This window comes from Heptranchias perlo, chromosome 9 (genome assembly GCF_035084215.1).
Source record: "Heptranchias perlo isolate sHepPer1 chromosome 9, sHepPer1.hap1, whole genome shotgun sequence".
Taxonomy (NCBI): Eukaryota; Metazoa; Chordata; class Chondrichthyes; order Hexanchiformes; family Hexanchidae; genus Heptranchias; species Heptranchias perlo.
In genome coordinates this window covers 52007874-52029331 of record NC_090333.1, presented here as the reverse complement: position 1 = coordinate 52029331, position 21458 = coordinate 52007874, and the positions used below count along the sequence as shown (strand labels likewise).

Genomic DNA, 21458 nt, shown 5'->3' with positions numbered 1-21458 from the left:
CAGAAATATAAAATCTTCTTATTTAAAATTAATTGAAATCCCATATAAATTTCCCATCTTCCAATTTGTTCTCTGACATTTTTCCTGAAGGTATTGATTCGAGCTGGGGTACAACCCACCCTCCAAACCCTTACCCAAGAGACCACTGCTCATGTATAAGTTTAAATAGTGGGTGTTAACTAGCTATTTCACTGACATCCATATACACCCGCACATGCACAACTCTCAGCAGTGGTCATTGTATAGTGAGCAATTGCAGGAGCCCAGAACATTTCTGCCCCCTGCCTCGCCTGGAATTGGATTGTAGCAATCCTAATACTGACTTGGCTGAAATAGCTAACTCAGTGCAGAACAGGGATCAAAACCACACAATGCCAACAGGGGAGCTCTTGGTAAAAGTTATCAATTCAATGTGAATGTATGTTTCTACTGTAAAAGTGCAGCCCATGTCCAACTAAAGATGGTAATCTAACGATCAGCTGACACATCCACAAAAAGAGTCAGAATAAAAACAGGGAATTATGCAATTAACATACCAATCTGTCCAGCGATTACAGGAGGCCTCACAACCAACAAGACAAGTTTGTCCAGAAGCTGGTGGAGGAATCGAACCACAGGCTCTAGTTGAGCTGAGCTCAGGGCCGATATACTGCTCTTCAGCTCATTCTCCAGGTCATTCTCCAGAATTCTCAGATCTCCAATTCTCACAGGAAATGCATGCTCCTCCAGGGCATGGACCAGAGCAAAAAATTTGTCGAGATATGGATCCTGTGTCAAATATTTAAAGCATATTTTTAAAAATCATGTCTAACATATCTCTGCTTTCAGAGTTCAAAAATACAAAAGGTATGAGGGGCCGAGTTATAAACTTGTGCAAAATGAGTTTATTTTAATATATTATTTATCACCATCTCAATTCTTCCATTGTTCTTAAAAGATCTTAAATATTATTTTTTGGTCAATTTGTGTGCTCATCCCCAGTGAGAGACATTGGTGCTGGAACAGGAACACTTTTCCTCTAACATTCACTGCTCTAATAACCCACAGCGTTAAGAAATTTCCCCTAACCTCTCCCCTCACATTCTTAATAATAATTCTAATCTGATGACTGCTCATCACCAACTCCCCGACAAGAGGAAATAGTTTTTCCCTTTCAACCCATCAAATCTTTTTACAATTTTGAAAACCTTTATTAATTTCCTCTGAGCTTTCTCTGTGCCAGTGGAATTCATCCCAGTTTCTGCTTAATGAGGAAAATTATCCAGGTATGTCCTGTCCACAAAAAAAGGACAAATCCAACTTGACCAATTACTGCCCCACTCTTAATCATCAGCAAAGTGATAAATGGAGTCATCATCAATGCTATCAAGCAGCACTTACTCACCAATAACCTGCTCACCAATGCACAGTTTGGGTTCCGCCAGGACCATTAGACCTCATTGCAGCTTTGGTCCAAACGTGGAAACAAAAGCTGAATTCTAGAGGCGATTATCCTTGACATTGAAGCAGCATTCGACCATGTGTGGCACCAAGGAGCCCTCGTAAAACTGAAGTCAACGGGAATCAGGGGGAAAATTCTCAAGTTGCTGGAGTCACACCTGGCACAAAGGAAGATGGTCGTGGTTGTTGGAGGCCGATCATCTCAGCCTGAGACAGCGCATCTGGAGTTCCCCAGGGCAGGGTGCTGGATCCTACTATCTTCAGCTGCTTCATCAATGACCTTCCCTCCGTCATAATATCAGAAGTAGGGCTGTTCACTGACGATTGCATAGTGTTCAGCTCCAATTGCAATTGTTCAGATAATGAAGCAGTCCATGCCCACAGGCAGCAAAACCTGGACAACATCCAGGCTTGGGCTGATAAGCAGCAAGTAACATAATGACCACTTACAACAAGAGAAAGCCTAACCACCTCGTCATGGGATTCAATGGCATTACCATCGCCGGGTTTCCCACTATCATCATCCTGGGAGGTTACCATTGACCAGAAACTCAACTGGACAAGCCACATAAATCCCACGGCTACTAGAGAGGTCAGAAGCTGAGAATTCTGCGACGAGTGACTCACCTCCCGACTCCCCAAAGCCTCTCCACTACCTATGAGGCACAAGTCAGGAGTGTGATGGAATACTCTCCACTTGCCTGGATGGGTGCAGCTGCAACAACACACAAGAAGCTCGATACTATTCAGGACAAAGCAGTCCGCTTGATCAGCACCTCATCCACCAGCTTAAACATCCATTCCCTCCACCACTGTGGCTGCAGTATGCACCATCTACAGGATGCACTGCAGCAAGTTGTCACGATTTCTTCAGCAGCTCCTCCAAAACCCATGACCTCCACCGCCTAGAAGGAAAAGGGCAGCAGGTGCGTGGGAACACTATCACCTCTACAATCCCCTCCAAGTCGCACTCCATCCAGACTTGGACATATATCGCCGTTCCTCCAATGCCACTGGGTCTCTACCTAACTCTCTACCAATCAGCAATGTGGGAGTACCTTCACTACACAAACTGCAGCGGTCCAAGGTGGCGGCTCACCACCACCTACTCAAGGGCAACTAGGGATAGGCAATAAATGTCGACCTTGCCAGCGATGCCCATATCCCAAGAATGAATTTTTAAAAAACTAAATGTTTCTCTAACTTTTTATTATTCTTAGGCCTGTTCACAGGGCCTGCTCGCCGCTAATTTATCTTTTTTTAAACTGTTGTGCCTGTTTTTCAGCCAACCTCTTCCCCTAATTTTTTTTTTGGGCCACTCTCTACTTTAAAAACAAAATTCTCTTCCTATCTGACCCATTCTTAGGCCCCCCTCTCTGTGCCTATTTTTAATTTATTGTACATGTGAACCCATTTTCAGGCCCTTCCACTTTACCTTTAATTTTTTTAGGCTTGAGCCTATTCTCAAGCCCCTATATTTTAATATTTTTTTATGTTTTCGGGAACAGAAAAGGCCATCAGGCCCATAAGCACGCGCCCCATTTCTTTCTTATCCACCGATAGAAAATTTAGGAACCTCTGTCAAAGATTTCTCTTTGAAAATACTTAAATCATTAAATTGAGGGATCAATCGGAACCTATAACAGTCCTTAAACTTCTCTCCAATGTCCCCCCCTCATCATCCCTTCTCCCAGCAACCACCCCCTTTTCCTTGCCAACCTCTCTCCTCCACCTCCTCCTTCACTGTCCCGCCCCACTCTCTAAGCCTAAGATTAGATAATAAAACCATCAAAATTGAATTAATACATTTTGAATATACCACATTTAATGACGCTTATCTGTTGAGCGAGAAATGGTATGAGACCAAACCTGAAGCACTCAAGCAAAGCTCAACTCTCAGAGCTCAGTATAGAAAAAGAAACACTCATTTTATAATTTAATGCAAATCAGACGCAGCTTCATTCTCACCTGGGTGTGAATGGAGGACACAGTAACCACCTCCACATTGAACACTCCCTTGTGGTTATCCACCCACTTCATTCCAGGCAATGGTACCTGCAACAGTAACAAAATTTTGCCCATTAAGATATAATATGCCTCCCCGATGCCTCATTCAGTAAAAGCAGTATTCATGTCTCGGACAGTCTTGGGCTTCATGGAGAGCTAACAATTCTAAGTGGGAAACCTGATATGGGAGAGACCCAACCAGGGAAGTGAGTGGGAAAGAGTACTGCTGGTTGAGCAGGCTCAGCTAAAGTGGCTGCATATAAATCCAGCATTGGGAAGTGCAAGAAAGGCTACAGCTATCAAATCTAAAATGTTGGTGGCATCCATGACTCTTCCTGCAAAGGAGCTATGTAGTTTGAAAGCAAAAAAAAATTTTAAAAATTGTTGGGCTGACCAAAACAATGTCCCTAATTATATGGGCCTCTGTCTGGGTTGCAAGTGGGATTTCTCATAATTAACTAGGAATTCAAGCACTTGAACCATAATGGGCATCTGTCACACAGCTATGCTAGCAGACTTGAGGCTCTGATGTGCAACTCGTCTCGGTACTGATATGCATGGAAATGTTGCACTGCAACCACACCCAGGCACTTTGTGAAAAGCCTGGGTGCTGAGGAGAGGCTGAATTGATAACTCGGAGCCCTTGAAATTGAACAGGAGAAACTTCTGTTGGTACTTAGGAACTATGCACATTTTAATTCAATGACAGTGAAACAATCTCCTGGGTACACTGCATGATTGACTTGTGGTAGTGGCCCCATCTTGATTTGCTCCTGCTTTAGGAAAAAGTATAGGACCTTGAGATCCAGTATAGGGAGGAGTCCCCCAGTCTTTTCTGGACCTATCAATAATTAACAGTGCCCTGGAGTACTGCAGAACTGTCCGGTTCAGGTATCAGACTATCAACTCTGCCGCAGAGGATTCATTTAGTTCCAAGCTTCCAGTGCCAAGCGTGTCACCTTGAAGGCATCTTGACCTCAAGAGACCCCACTTACTTCCCTCTTCTTATAAGGACATAAGAAATAGGAGCAGAGTAGGTCAACCGGCTCCTTGAGCCTGTTCCGCCATTCAATAAGATCATGGCTGATCTTCTACCTCAATGCCTTTTTCCTGCATCGTCCCCATATCCCTTGATGCCTTTATAATCTAGAAATCTATCGATCTCTGTTTTGAATGTATTTAATGACTGAGCCTCCACAGCCCTCTGGGGTAGAGAATTCCAAAGATTCTCCACCCTCTGAGTGAAGAAATTTTTCCTCATCTCAATCCTAAATGGTCTACCCTTTATTCTGAGAAAGGTTGATTGTCTGAAAAATTATGTGTGGGTTTGAGGCAGATACCAGGAGCCTCTCACAAGCAGCATCAAGAAGTACAACTTACCATAAAATGTGCCAATGCACTGCCACTCTCCTCCCGACCATAGTGTAGGCACACACCATATCCCTGTGAACGGTAGTTTCACCAGATAAGAGGTGTGGGGCTTCAGCAACAGCTGCTTACCTGTCTGCAACTCAATAATGGTAAACACTGAGCCCTGGATATACGAACACTGAATCTCATACCCAACCTCCAAGCAATGCCGTTCAGCAGCTATCATCTCCCACGTCTCAGCCTTTCCTCATCTGTTATATCATGGACATCTGCTTTCACGGTTTTTGAAGGACCTAGATAGGACTGCTTGCATTGTGCCTTCAATCTTGATGTTCTAACTCTGAAGTCCAGTGCCGTGTAACAGGATCATTGAGCACCAATATCTTAATCTCGGACAAAGCCTCTCTATTGCATGCCTGGGAGTTCACAACCATGAAGAAGAACTGTTTGGATGTCTTCTACATCACACACTTAATCTGTTTTGGGACTTTGCTGTCACTGAAGAAAGGCGAGAAAGACCAAAGCACCCTTCCCCTCTTCTTGGCACGTATCCAAGCTGAAGTTGTCATCTGCCAGGTACTGATATGAATCAATTGGGACAGATGGATCTTGTATTTTCCAATCAATACCTTTGCAGTCTCCTCTTGAACTATACAAGGTTACAATACTGCATTTCAAGTATCCACCACCATATCCCACTGGTTAGCCCTCTGGTCCAAGATGCTGAGTAGCCCTAGTTCCCTAATTGATTTGGCCAGTATACACAATATCATCCGCACAAAGGACTGCTGCAATATTTTCAAAGGTGCCTGGAAGAGCCACCTCAAGGCCGTGACATATGATGGCATCCACCACAATGATGACAACATTAAGATGGGCGACACTCCTTGGGTTATGTTTTGAGAAGCCTTCTAACATCCCTCACTCTTTGTTCGAATCCCAGGTGTCAACGGATGTCGGCGGAACCGTGACAATGAGCGGTGACAGATTTTCTTTGTCACTGATTGGTGCTGAAGTGTTCAGGCCAGCTAACTGAATATAGCTGGATTTTTAAAGATTTATTGTGCTCGTCTTTCCTTCCAAGCATTTCGTGAACGCAAGGCAAATTTGTCAAGTCACAGTATCATGTTTAGGCTACAAGCATTTATGCAACAATGATAAGCATCAGTGATCTTGAATGGAGTATTACATTTTACACACATAAAGCCTTCAGCAGCCGTTGAAGACGTGCTGACCCTTATTGCATATGTCAGGCCATGTACTGCATGGGCCAGTGTTGACGAACGCACTAAACCACAACAACCAGCTCTGGTACGCACTCCATGCTCAATGTAAAACTCCAGTCTGTGTCGTAGCCCTTTATACACTAAGCACTTGTTCTTGTTACCTGCTTTATTTGCTCTCAACATGGTTGTCTAAGGAGCAGTGGGGATTGGTTACTGGTGTTATCATGTGACCTAAAGTGCAGAGCTTTCTTCATTTTGAAATCTAACCTGAAAAAGTCTGACTATTATAATATTTTGTGGAGAGAGCTGCAACTGTAATTGACCAACCATCCCAATCTCACACATCCAGAAACCCCTTTTCAAAGGAACTCCCATCGAGGTTGATGCAGAGTCAAGATCAACCTATCGGTTTCTTTTAAAAATATATGGCTAACGTCAAATCTCCAATTATCCATTCATAGAGCAGAAATGGTCATCAAGGTGGATTTTAAAAAATTTACCGCAGGACCCTTATAAAACCTTTCTGTATCATTCCTGTACTGACACAACTGACAACTTCTATTTTTTTTTAAAAGAGATGCATTCCTACTTTCACATAGCATCATTACAGCCAGCAGAGGGAGTGGAATTCAAACCCAGTTGCCAGAGGTGAACGGACAGTCTACTGAAGTACTACATCACCCAGTCACCCCACATCCCTTGCTCATCAAACTGCAAATCTGTGTAAGTGTAACGCAGAGATAAGATAATCCAAACTCAGAATTATTTTCAGTAACTTACTTCTGGGGTTAAAACTGAATAAGATTGTGGAGGCTTCTCAAGTGATACAGGAAGACAGAACTGACCAGTTTTCAGGCGCCCATTCTGCAACATTGGGATCCACTGTAATGGAAGGAATAAGGAGAGTGAAAATACTGCCAACCTAAAACCACTGTTGTGTCACAATCATTACCTTTTTTTTGGGGGGGGTGGGTGGAAGGTGGAAGTTTAAGTTAATTGCATGAACCGTGGAAATTCAATGGCATAGAGAAATAACGGGTGCAAAACCCCACATCAGATCCTTCCATTGCTCCAGCATAGCGAACCATGTCACAGCCAGAAGAGCTCTTTAATAGCAACAAACATTGGATGTATTTTTGCGCTATTTTGTTACTTTACAAGATGGCAAACAGAGTGAACAGGCTCAATCCAACATAAATAAATATAGTCAAAATATATCGAAACACCTCCTCAATGGTTTAGTGACTAAAAACTCTGCACCACACAGGCCAAAAGCCTTCAGACGAAAAAAGTCCCAGTTTTCATTCCCCACACCCCCCCCAATTATATGGGGTCTCAGCACCCCCAATCTAGGAAGAGGAAAGTGTTCCCACTTCTTATTGCTATCCAGTGACACATGCTGGAAAGTGCACGCATGTGTGGGCACTGGGTACAAACAGGTTAGGCTTGACCATGATGGCTACATACCATTTCCTGGCAAGCCTACTTAAACTCACTCATCAAGCTCATGCACATTTAGATGAGGTACTCAACGGTGTGAGTCAATACCTTTAGGAGCAGAGAAAAGTGGATGTGGGGAGAAGAAATAAAAAGTGTTTGCACAGAAAAAGTTTTCATGCTTTAAAATTCTATTTTTGAATATCGCATAATCACCATTGTTTTACCAAGACAGCATATTTATTAAAATCAGAAAATTGTCTGATACCGTGTATCCAACTGGGGTTTCCAAGGGCGTGCTCTGCTTCTGCTGGCAGCTGACATGATAGAAAGTGAACAGCAGATGGTGGTGATCAGTCAGATAAGCAGGAAGTTTGATTTTTATTTCTTCATGAAAGTCAGGTGATCTATCAAAAGAAAATACCCATTTCACACAAAACATTACTTGCTTTTACACTCAGAACCATGTGCAATATATTAGAGCTGTATTACCCAACAGCAATAATGTTTGAAGAGCCTCAGAAAATTCAGAATGGTTCCCTCATTGGCTTAGTTAATCTCCATTGCCTCATGGTACTGAGGCATTAAAAAAAATGTTCCAAGTTTGCTCTCAGTCTGTGCTGAGTTAGTTGATTCCAGCTGGGCCCTATAATTGAATTAAGCACCCCAGGGCTAAGGAGGGGAAAAGTCAGCCACTCCCAATGCCAATCCCATAAGCCATGCTGGAAAGTGCACATGCATATATATAGTGGAGACAAGATTGGACTTGGCTGTGACATCTCCCACAACTCATTGTGAAGGCTCTACATCAACAATACCCAGTTGGGTATTGGAAGATTCTTGGGGCCACAGAGCCCTACTATGAGTTAAAGCTTTCAGGAGAGAAAGGGAGGGAGAATTGGAAAAATAATGTAGTAGCTACCTGGAGTATTCAATGTTTTAAATAACCCTTTCTTTACTGTTCTTGATCAAAGGGTATTGAGTACAATTTTCACAAAGCAACCTAATTCTGTGGTATCTTTATTAAATATAACAATGATTTCTAAGAGCTGATTTTCCAAATACAACTGGCATGGAACCTTGCTCACAAGGGGTGCACATTAGAAAATTGTGGGTACACTGTCCATGATTTTCTATCCATTAATGGATGGAAAATTGTGGAGATCACGCCCACAATTTCTCAATATGCACTCCCAGCAGACAAGGCTCCTCGTTGAAGCATACATTCAGAAACTGATCCTCTCACTTCTTTTAGAAAAGAAACCAGCAGTCAATGTACAAGCATTGTGTGCAGATATTACACAATCAAAACCTTGAAATCCATTTTGAATGAAACAGGCTTCTCCCTTAATTAAAAAGAGATGGCAAGTGATTGCAACACATTGTGAACTCAAAGTATGGCATGCCATTGATCACAGTTACACTGAACTCTTTTACCTACTGGTGCACTGCATCACAGGTGATGAAATATACAGTCAGTCACTTTAAAAGTCAGCAATTTCAGTCATGTTTAACCAATAACCACTATTTAAAATATATATTTTGCTATCAAACAGTTTAAGAATATTTCAGACTAAAGTCAAAAGAATTCCATGATTATATTTTACCCTGGCTTCTCGAATCTTCAAGATACTGGCCAGTGCTAGGACATTGTATGACCAATGCCCTACAGTACCTCTCCCAATGATCTTTATCTGTGAGCTTAAACAATAAATGTCAACAGGCAATTCAACCATGGAGGATGTCACAACCAAGCTGATTTTGTCCTCGCCTAACATCCAGACAATTGTATTTTCTAGCAAGAGTCAACTGGATAGTGATCAGGAGCAGCTGATTTTTTTTTTCCTCCTCCATAGACCAGGGGTGTCAAGACCAGTTAGAATACTTCTACTGCCTCCTGCACTGAGATCCCCATCAGGAACATCAAATCATAGTATAAATATACATGGTGATTTTACTGCAGTGTTATTTAGGTATAGGGGAAACCTTTTGTTTTAATGCAACACTTTCAGATTTTGGCAGACACTCTGTAAAGTTGTAAGCATTTCCCTACAATTGTTCCATCATGTTTTGCAAAGTCAAGCAAACGGGAATTTATTTTTAATATCTTATATGGCATAACAACACAGACAATTTCAATAAGGACAAAAAGCTCACAATATTGAACCCAGTGATTGCTGAGCAAACAGAAAGTTCCTGAATCTTTTCCCCATGGAATGCAGACATCTAACTCGTGCTTGATGCAGACCCTAGGTGACAAAATTGGGAAATGTTCCATTCCTAGTGCTGACACTCCTCACCTTGATGAGCACAGAAATTCACCCAAAAAAAAAAATCACATTTTAAAATCTTGTCCCCAAATCGTTGCGGCAAAAATCATTTGTAAATTTAAGTGTTGAGAATTTATTTTGCCGGCAGCGCTGCTACGTGTTGTAATGAGAAGCGGGCATTTTAAATCACCGTTATATTCCTACTGTACTCTGGTTAGGTATAGCACAGATTAGAAGCATAGTAAAGCTCCCCCTACATTGCCCCAAAGTGCCTCAACTTCAAGTTCAAAAAGGCACTCCCAGTGCAGCAGTGGACATTTTCATTTCCCACACCAGCCTCTTGAGTAAGAGTTTGAATTTGTGCTGAATTGTGGGCAGTCCTTTGCTGGTCTACATCCATTAGCAACTGGATTAAGACGGTCCCAAGCCGACTGTTACAAATATTGGGTCTACTCTCTCAGATACATCGCGGCTGACCACTCCTGTAAGCTGTCCGAGTGTCTTATATTCAAGAGTGCGCCCATACTGCCCAATATCTAATTATAGAATACTGTACCCGGGAGTGTAATAATAGGACGCCCTTGTAATCTGAACTGGATATTGTATCATTTACACATGCCCTCATTTGCACTTCTCTAATCTTTCAGCAGGCGGACTTTAGTGAGATGAGGCCTGATGTGAATCGTTAAACTGCTTTAAGTGAAAATGCCAATTAACAGTCAAAGTAAATCCCTCTTTCTTCACTCAATTTCAATGCTCTCTTGAAAAATTAGAAAAAATAATAAACAATGCGTCCTGTCCCTTTTGCGGGCTGACTTAGTTGTTTTTGATATACTTTTCCTTCTAGAGAACCTCTAACTACAAAAACTGATCTGCTGCATTTTAGGTTCCAGCTCAAGGCTCAGGCCTGCACCTCGCAGTCTTCCGGCTGAAACCTCACTAACTGTCCATGTGTCACTTATCTCCTATATTCTCTGAGTATTCACAGGAAGTGGAGGGTGCAGCCTCCAACTCCTTCTCGATTTAGGCCTGTCAACCAAACTGTCTATCCCCTCTCCCAAGAGTATATTCTCAGCAGACACCTCAGGCTGAGCAAACATGAGTAGAGACATCCCCACCTAAGAAAGAACAAACTTGCATTCTTAAAATGCCTTTGATATCCTCAAGATATCTCAAAATGCTTCACAGCCAATTAGTTACTTTTGTACTGCAGTCATTATTGTTTTGTAGCCAAACACACCAGGCAATTTGCGCAGGGCCCACGAACTGCAATGGTGTTGACCAGGATACCAGGAAAATTCCCATACTCCTCTTTAAATAGTGTCATGTGATCATTTATATCTACCCGAACAGTTTAACAATGAATGCGAGCCTTGCCAATGAAGCCAATTCCCTGAGAATGAATAATAAAAAAAAATGTTCACTGCAATCGCTGAACTAATTTTCATTGTCTAAAGCACTCTGGTTCAGATTCTTCATCTGAATCCTAATCTACAATTCTCAGCTCTGCAGTTCAGTGAATTGAACCCCTTGAGAGCTACATTTAACTCAATAGTAGCATTTTTAACATAAATGACACCAAGATCCTCCTGTAGCAGCAGAGCCAGAAATCCTGAAATGTGACAATCACTTGAATGATTTGGGTGTATTGAGAGGGTGGATAGGGAGAAAAGAAAATCTGAGGCCTAGGCAAAAAGCTAATTTTATTTAATGCACCCGTACCTTTTGCTAGATTTTTAATTACTGCAAATGAATGCCTAATTTCTATCTTCAATTTCCATCTCCCATCTGTATAGTTATAAACTGAAATATTTTTCCATGTACAATGCTGGCATTGTGCCCTGGTGCACTCTAATCTTGAGTGCAACTAAGACAGAAACATTTCTTGAAAGTTTCTTACCTGTTGTGGTATATTACTGCAGTATACGCTTCTTTTGTAAACTCTGCACAACTTGACTTTCCAAAGATGACCTAAAAAGGATAATAAAATCAGTTCCTTGAAAAAAGTTTGAATGAAGATTTATTATTTAGGTGTCAGTCTTGGCTCAGTGGTAGCACTATCGCCTCTGAGTCAGAAGGTCGAGGGTTCACGCCCCACTCCAGAGACGAGCACGTAATCTAGGCTGACACTTCAGTGCAGTACTGAAAGAGTGCTGCACTATTGGAGGTGCTGTCTTCGGATGAGAGGTTAAACCCAGGCCTTGTCTGCCCTCTCAGATAAACGTAAAATATCCCATGGCACTATTTGAAAAATAGCAGGGGAGTTCTCCCCATGTCCTGGCCAATATTTATCCTTCAACCAACACCACTAAAACAGATTTTCTACAAAATGGCTGCTGCATTTCCCTACATTATAACAGTGACTACACTTCAAAAGTACTTCCTTGGCAGTGAAGTGCTTTGGGACGTCCTGTGTTTGTAAAAGGCGCTATATTAATGCAAGTTTTTCTTCTTCTATTGGATGGTGGAGTACAACATTAAAGTATCATTAAGCTGCATCATGGACTGGCAGAATGCAAAGTTGCACCTGTGATCTTTCTTATGTAGAGATTTTTTAATCGAGCGGATGGACACCTCATAGCTGTTAGGTTCACAGATAGATTGGCAAGAGGGTGTCTGTCTGGTCATTCAATGAGGAATAGTGCACAGAATCCTAAACAGGGTAAGAGAAAATACCATAACAAAGGGGGAGTCTCATCCTGAGAAAATGTTTGAATATACTGCAATAGCTGCATGGTAGTCAAGCAGATGGTTCTCCTATATGAGAATTTTTTTTTATTATTCATTCATGGGATGTGGGCGTCGCTGGCGAGGCCAGCATTTATTGCCCATCCCTAATTGCCCTCGAGAAGGTGGTGATGAGCCGTCTTCTTGAACCGCTGCAGTCCGTGTGGTGAAGGTTCTCCCACAGTGCTGTTAGGTAGGGAGTTCCAAGATTTTGACCCAGCGACGATGAAGGAACGGCGATATATTTCCAAGTCGGGATGGTGTGTGACTTGGAGGGGAACGTGCAGGTGGTGTTGTTCCCATGTGCCTGCTGCCCTTGTTCTTCTAGGTGGTAGAGGTCGTGGGTTTGGGAGGTGCTGTCGAAGAAGCCTTAGCGTGTTGCCGCAGTGCATCCTGGGGATGGTACACACTGCGGCCACTATGTGCTGGTGGTGGAGGGAGTGAATGTTTAGGGTGGTGGAGGGGTGCCAATCAAGTGGGCTGCTTTGTCCTGGATGGTGTCGAGCTTCTTGAGTGTTGTTGGAGCTGCACTCATCCAGGCAAGTGGAGAGTATTCCATCACACTCCTGACGTGTGCCTTGTAGATGGTGGAAAGGCTTTGGGGAATCAGGAGGTGAGTCACTCGCCGCAGAATACCCAGCCTCTGACCTGCTCTTGTACCACAGTATTTATGTGGCTGTTCCAGTTAAGTTTCTGGTCAATGGTGACCCTAGGATGTTGATGGTGGGGGATTCGGCGATAGTAATGCTGTTGAATGTCAAGGGGAGGTGATTAGATTCTCTCTGGTCAGAGACGGTCGTTGCCTGGCACTTGTCTGGCGCGAATGTTACTTGCCACTTATCAGCCCAAGCCTGGATGTTGTCCAGGTCTTGCTGCATGCGGGCACGGACTGCTTCATTATCTGAGGGGTTGCGAATGGAACTGAACACTGTGCAATCGTCAACGAACATCCCCATTTCTGACCTTATGATGGAGGGAAGGTCATTGATGAAGCAGCTGAAGATGAATATCCAGACTAAGTGGCCCTTTCTATAATCCCATTCCCATTATCCTTCTCCTGAATCTAGTTGAGGAGGTTGGTCCGTGCTTTGGAGTCTGTTGAAGTATTGTCCCCAACAGTGTTTCCACAATACCAAAAATGGGTTCCATCACACTGATGTTGCCAGTCATTAGGCAAATCCAAGGGAAGGGAATAGCTTGCAATTTGTGACGCCCATAAATCCTTGAAAACCTGACTATAACTATCGCTATTGCAATTCAGGGTGTGCTCTGAGAGGTCACTTTATTTCTCCTAACTCCTCACTGGGGTAACTTCACAGGCATTAGGAGCTGCTTGGAGTAGATGGGAGATAGTGAAGCAAAGAGTATCAGTTTATCTTCCTTTGGTGGCAGTGGGTAAGAGATGAACATGAGTGCAATACTTATATTTCTCACAACAGATATCCTTGCGGTCTCCCGAAATCAGATTGGTAATTTAGTGTGTGACCCATGCCCACAAGGAAATTAATTGAGACTGCAGAAAATTATTTCACAGAGTTCTCAAGACAGCAGGGAGAGGAGATATTCATCGTATCAGTCTGGGTTGGATTCAAATCTGAGTTCCAGAGGTGAAAGGGTAACGTGTCAACTCATTACATCATCAAGTCCCTTGTTGATGATTTAATTTATATGTAACTCAATTCTTTTCCTGCACTCGAAAACTGAAATTTCTTACCTTCTTCAGTTTCCCTTCTACCTACAACACCCAGGCTTGGCATCACCTAACCACTACCACTTGATTTATTTTATCTTCTCTCCTACTCTTTCCAAGTTTGGTGGTGCTCTGCAAACGGATCTTAAAATTTCACCAAAATTTCACAATTTGAAAAAAATGATCCAAAAGTTTGAGGCGGTTTGTTTTACCTGCATTGCATTGTTCTGATCTTCCCCGGACATAAACTGGACTTTCACGGTGATGTTTCGAGCGGAGCCTTGACGATTTGCAAAATTGAGGCTCTGAGGATACACATAGAGTAAATTCCTGTGGAATTAAACAACGGAATTAATGAGATGTAAAGGCTTGTGCAAAAATAGAATACATTGACGTTTTTAATATCAGTAACTAACCACAATGTTGCTAGGAACTTCAAATGAATGAGAAAGTACACAGAAATCTATGAATCTTTCAGGTACTGGCTATTAGGTGCCAGATCCAGATCAATGTGGTAAATTGTCCAGTACAGAGAGAGAGTTGTTAATTTTATCCACTATAACCCCAAGATCCCTGTCCTGATCAGCAATTTCCCTGGATATACTGACAGGCTTAAGGGTCAACCAGGTAAGAGGTATGTCACCTAATCACAAGATGGATGTTATTGCCTTTGAGAAGATCCAGAAATTATTAAAGATGATTCCAGATCTCAGGATTTAAGAGGAAACATTCAGGAAGTTGTGCTTGTACTTTTCGAAGGCAGCTCTTTGATGTTTACATGTGGCCCGTGTTTACATGTTTCTCATCTACATGCTGCCCCTCAGCGACATTGTCCAAAAACACGATGTCAGATTCCACATGTACACTGACGACACCCAGCTCTACCTCACCACCACCTCCCTCGACCCCTCCACTGTCTCTGATTTGTCACACTACTTGTCCGACGTCCAATACTGGATGAGCAAAAATTTCCTCCAACTAAAAATTGGGAAGACCAAAGCCACTGTCTTCGGTCCTCGCCACAAACTCCGTTCCCTATCCACCGACTTCATCCCTCTCCCTGACCACTGTCTGAGGCTGAACCAGACCATTCACAACCTTGGAGACTTATTTGATCCTGAGATGAGTTTCCGACCACATATCCGCTCCTTCACCAAGACCGCCTACGTCCACCTCCCGAACATCGCCCATCTCCGCCCCTGCCTCAGCTCCTCTGCTGCTGAAACCCTCACCCATGCCTTTGTTACCTCTAGACTTGACTATTTCAATACTCTCCTGGCCAGTCTCCTATCTTCCACCCTCCATAAACTTGAGCTCGTACAAAACTCTGCTGCCCGTATCCTAACTCGCACCAAGTCCCATTCACCCATCACCCACTGTGCTCGCTGACCTACATTGGCTCCTGGCCTGGGAACATCTCGATTTTAAAATTCTCATCCTTGTTTTCAAATCCCTCCATGGACTCACCTCTCCCTATCTTTGTAACCTCCTCCAGCCCTACAACCCTCCGATATCTCTGTGTTCCTCCAATTCTGGCCTCTTGTGCATCCCCGATTTTAATCGTTCCACCATTGGAGACCGTGCCTTCAGCTGCCTAGGCCCTAAGCTCTGGAACTCCCTCCTTAAACCTCTCTGTTTCTCTCTCCTCCTTTAAGACACTCCTTAAAACCTACCTCTTTGACCACCTGTCCTAATATCTCCTTATGTGGCTCGGTGTCAAATTTTGTATGATAACTTTCATTTGAAGCGCTTTGGGACATTTTACCATGTTAAAGGCGCTAGATAAATGCAAGTTGTTGCTGTTTTCAAGATTACGAAAGAGACTGACTAAAGTGAACTGCACAAGTTCTTCATTATGACAATAAGTTCTAATTGGAATAAGAAAGGAAGTCGGGGTAACTTTTTTTTGAAAAAAGCATACTAAAGCTGTGGAATAAGTTATCAGGAATGGCCAATGACATGGACAGTACAAATGCATTCATCATAGATGAGTTTCTGAAGAAAGAAGGAATTGATGGATATGGAAAGGTGAAACATCTGAGCCAGCATTGTGAATTTAATAAAAATTAGAAGCAAAATGTTTTACTTTATTCCATCAAAATAGGAACTTTCAAAATACATCTAACATTTAGGGGAGATAAAATTTGAACACAATTACTTCAAACCAAGCCTTGGCACATTTGATTGAATTTACATTTTGTTCATCTACATCAGTGCCTTACTAACTTTTCTGTTGAGGGTTGCTACTAAGAATGCTGCAATATAGAGTAATGGCACAACTGGTAGTCCTGGAGTTTGGCAGCACTGTGATGGGGGTGCTAGATTTGGCAGCATGTGGGGAGGGTCCTTTGATTGTGCATCACTGTGGAGGGGGGAACCTAAGGTTTGGCAGAACTGGGGCTATGCAGAATGTGGAGTTTGACTCACTGGTGCATGCCGAGTGTCAGTTCACAATGAGGGGAGGGAGGGCACAGGGCTGAAAGAACTGCAGGTGCTGGGGATCCGGACGTGACAGCATGGGTTTGTAAGTTTGTAAATGATCTCTGCAAACACGGAATTCAGTGTGTTCTGACTGGTTCAGCACATAACACGCACGCACATTTCTTACACAACTGACACTAATTAGAATTTTTACAGTTTCTGACGACTAACAAAATGCAGGCAATAGTGATGAGCGCCTGTTTGCCTGAGAAGCTTTCAAAATTCAGCTCAATTGTTAAAAGAAAAATTAACTCAAATTGGGATATTTGTCTCTTAGCTCAATATGATTTCTTAAGTAAGGAATGAACAGCTTGTATTTAAAAGCTTATAGAAACACCTGCTCAAATTCATTGGACAGTTCCAATAAAATTCCTTTCAAAAGCATACACTGTTATAGACAGAGATGCAATTTGACTTTTTCCACCAAAAATTAAATAATACAACGTTTATGATTTTAACATAATCAAGAGCTACAGCAGGTGTGTAATCAATAGAGTCTGTCATTTTTTCTCTTGGCTCTCTCATTTATATACACACACAAATATATAAATGCAGCAACACCACGTTAAAAATACACAATTTAAACTTTGTCTGAATCAAACTTTTGAAATTCATCCTCCAGATTATCCTCAAGTAATTTTGGAAACAAGCAAGTAAATATGGCTGGAAGCTGAAAAGAAACATCTAGCATAGTGTCTGACTAAATGTTACTGATCCATCCTGCAAAACTGTGCACCTTGCACGTGCTCAGAGTGCAGGATGTGCCTTCTGCTGACAGTCACAGCTGTGAGTCTCAAGCCTAAGCTCATGGGAGAGGCAGAAGCCTTCAAATAAAAACTTTACTGAATGTATCAAAGGTCACAAAAGACAATTCAATGGATACATTTAATTATGTTATTATGAATTATGTAATTTTTGAAGCTTTTATTTTTGTTTAACACCTTATTTTGGACATCAGAACTTTTGGTTACTGATACAAAAAAAAGGTAGACAAATTTTTTTCCAAGAAGTGTTTTGAATGATTCAATTGGTTCAGCAACATTTCAACAAAAACACTTTATTGGTAGGTTCTCATGACTGGTCATTCAGAATTGGTTATCTTCATAAGTCCTTAGAAATTTGTCATTGGCAGTTTTCTGCAGCTTACCATTTTTTTTTGATTCATATGATCCCTACTTCTTTGGTTCTGATCTACTGCTATTTTACTTTGAGTCAATCAGCAAAGTGTAATGGCTAAATTTTGACACCTGATAAAGTGTGACAGCAAATGTTGACAGTATAAAATGTGACTGAAAAATTGAGACAGAGAAAGTGAGGTTAATGCGCACCATAGGGAAGACATTTAACATATTGTATAACAGATCTCGTGTGACATTGCAGGATAGGCTGTTCTGCTGTTTCTGACTATGTAAACGGTTCCTCCCATGAAGATTCCATTGCATCACCCACAGCGATGTGACAGGTAAGCTAAAAAAAAACTATAAGCCTATTTAAAATTACTGAGATAAAGAAAGAGCTCTTAGATTGTTAAAACACTTTAAAAAGTTAATACTATGGGCCAGATTTTGCTCTAAAAATAACAGCCAGCCTAACAGCGCTCACCGTTATTTCTGTGCAAATGGTAGAGCAACTTCTGGCGACGGCACATGTGTAGTTAAATGCGGAAATCCGGAAGTTGCTCCACTAGATGCCCTGCTGGTCCAGAAGCTTCACGGGAAGGAAATCTCGCCGGCTGACTCACTGTTGAAACGACTGCATCCCTGATGGATACGAAGTAATCTCGCCATAAAAAGGTATGTTAAGTTTTTTTTAAGTCGAACCAAAATTTTAATGGCGTGGTAAGTCTTAATGACTGCCAAACAACCTCTCTGGCACTGAAAATTTACTTTTACAAGTGTGGAGTCTCATTCCTTCACATTTTAAATGTTGTTAGACATTTAAAAAAATATATTTTTAATTTTTTACTTTTTCTTTCTGTCTCTTTTATCTCTGTCTTTTAGTTTAATATTTCTTACCCTCCCTTTATTTCGCTTTCTATAACTGATTTTACACTGAATTCACTATTCTAACCTAGACTTCCTGGTTCAGTGTCTGGGCTGCTTATTAACATGTTTCAATTTGATTGGTTATGGGGATACACAGCTGCTTGCCCCGTTCACACAGGCCCTGGATGCCCTGTCGAGGACGCTGCATTGGATTGAGGACCCAATAGGAGGAACTTGCCGTGCAAAAGCCTGTAAAAAGTCTGTGGGCAAGTCCAAGTCTAACGAGCAGCGGGCGCCGTTTGCTTGCCGCTCAAAGCAAAATCCGGCCTAATATATTTGCATAGCACAATCCCGAAGTGCTTTTGAAGTATTCAGCTTGTAAAAATTTTGGTGCTGGAGGGAAACTCCGATTGTGAAGGAGGGATTCAATTAAGTATAGGGAGCGAGGGTAGAGGTCAAGAGACAAGAGGTCAGGTGAAGGGAGAGGTCAAAGACTGTAATATGGGGGAGAGCAAAGCCCAATCACTACGAACAAGAATGTGAAACTGAGGGCTGGGAGATAGCGCCAATGCTAATTCAGTGACTGCAGATGGGTTGGGTAAGTAGGCCTGATAGCTAGGGTTGAGGCAAGACCACGTAGGGCGGATGGAGAGTAGGTAGGCTGCCGTCTGAGGTTTGGAATCCAGTGGCAAACAGGTTGGGTGGATAGTTGCAGTTCTGGGTGCCACCAAAAAAAACAGAAACTGGGTTGAAAACAGCTCCAAAATAGCAAAATAGACGAATCCTTAAACAAAAAATGGAGCTGACTTGGCTGCCACATCACTGCACAATGGCAGAAGGCCTGCAACTATACATGATGGTAATTTTGAGGTACAATTTTATTATAAAATGTTGACACGTTGATCTAGGAATTTGCTAATATTGATTAAAACAAAGCATGATTCAAAAATAGCAACAAAGGAAGTAAGGTTAATATGGAACAGCTTTGATGTTACTATACTAAGCAAAGATTGACATCTTGATCGATCTTTGCAAAGTTTAATAACAATGAAACTGGCTATGTATCCTTCTTAGTTTTCCCCTAACAGCCCTGTTGTAAGTGCACCGCCCGTTGTGAAACATTTCCACGTAGTCGAGGAAAATCCTGGGTTTCATCCTTGGTCTGTGTTGCGTTAGCTCATCTCAGCCAAGGTGGCAGCAGTAGTGTTACACGATCCTTTAGATTGGAAAATTGCACATGTCACTCTGCTATTTAAAAAAAGGTGAGAGGGGGAAACCAGGGAATTATAGGCCAGTTAGCCTAACATCTGTTGTCAGGAAATTACAACAGTCTATAATTAAGGATAGAATGACTGAACACCGTGAAAATTTTCAGCTGATCAGAGCATGGATTTGTAAAGGGGCAGGTCATGCCTGTCAAACCTGACTGAATTTTTTGAAGAGGTGACTAAAGTAGTGGACAGGGGAATGTCTATGGATGTTGTTTCTATGGACTTCCAGAAGGCATTCAATAAAGTCCCTCATAACAGACTGTTAGTTAAAGTTGAAGCTCATGGAATTGAGGTCAAATTACTGACCTGATTAGGAAATTGGCTTACTGGCAGGAGGCAGAGAGTAGGGATAATGGGCAGGTACTCAAATTGGCAGGATGTGACTAGTGGTGTCCCACAAGGATCTGTGATGGGGCCTCAACTATTCACTGTATTTATTAACAACTTAGATGACAGGATAGAGAACTACATATCCGAGTTTACCGATGACAGAAAGATAGGCAGCATTGTAAGCAGTGTAGATGGAAGCATAAAATTACAGAGAGATATTAATACATTAAGTGAATGGGCAAAACTGTGGCAAATGGATTTCAATGTAGGCAAGTGTCAGATCATCAAGGTACTTTATAAAAGCTCAAAACACTGGAGGTCCAAAGAGACTTCGGGGTCCATGTACATAGATCATTAAAATGTCATGGACAGGTACAGAAAATAATCAAAATGGCTAATGGAATACTGGCCTTTATATCTAGAGGACTAGAATACATAGGGGTAGAAGTTATGCTACAGCTATACAAAGCCCTGGTTAGATCACACCTGGAGTACTGTGTTCAGATCAGGGCACCGCACCTTAGGGAGGGTATATTGACCTTGGAGGGAGTGCAGAGTAGATTTACTAGAATGATACCTGGACTCCAAGGATTAAATTACGAGGTGAGATTACACAAACTAGGGTTGTATTCCCTGGAATTTAGAAGATTAAGGAGTGATTTGATAGAAGTTTTCAAGATATTAAGGGGAACTGATAGGGTAGATGGAGAGAAACTATTTCCTTTGGTTGGGGAGTCCAAGGCTCGGGGACGTAGCCTAAAAATTAGAGCCAGGACTTTCAGGAGTGAAGTTAGGAATCATTTCTACATACAAAAGGTGGTAGAAATTTGGAACTCTCTTCCGCAAACGGCAGTTGATGCTAGCTCAATTGTTAATTTTAAATCTGAGATTGATAGATCTTTGTTGACCAAAGGTATTAAAGGATATGAGGCTAAGGCGTGTACATGGAGTAAGGTCACAGATCAGCCATGATCTCATTGAATGGTGGAACAGGCTCTAACAGCTAAATGGCCTACTCCTGTTCCTATGTTCCCAATTGGTTTCAGTGCCATTCAACTAGGGAGGTGGAAAATCAGTTGGGATTCCTAATTCTAATCATTATTCAGTGCTGCTTGCTAGAAAGTAAATTAAATGAGAATAGGATCAGACTTGGCTGTGATTCCATTCACATATGAGAAGCCTAAAGGCATTCGCTGTGCAGACTCGCATATGAAGAATGGGTA

General features: G+C 42.1%; 1 protein-coding gene across 4 annotated transcripts in view; it reads right to left on the bottom strand.

Moving 5' to 3' along the window:
• The window catches only part of dock7 (dedicator of cytokinesis 7), a 170603-nt gene that overhangs the window by 85022 nt on the left and 64123 nt on the right, over positions 1-21458 (bottom strand). For all 4 annotated transcript variants that reach the window (XM_067990418.1, XM_067990415.1, XM_067990416.1 and 1 more), the window contains exons 15-20: positions 14381-14498; positions 11652-11722; positions 7750-7888; positions 6825-6926; positions 3409-3495; positions 537-768 (exon numbers count right to left, since the gene is read on the bottom strand). In XM_067990418.1, coding sequence (XP_067846519.1) covers positions 537-768; positions 3409-3495; positions 6825-6926; positions 7750-7888; positions 11652-11722; positions 14381-14498 — 749 coding nt within the window. The remainder of the gene's footprint in view (positions 1-536; positions 769-3408; positions 3496-6824; positions 6927-7749; positions 7889-11651; positions 11723-14380; positions 14499-21458) is intronic.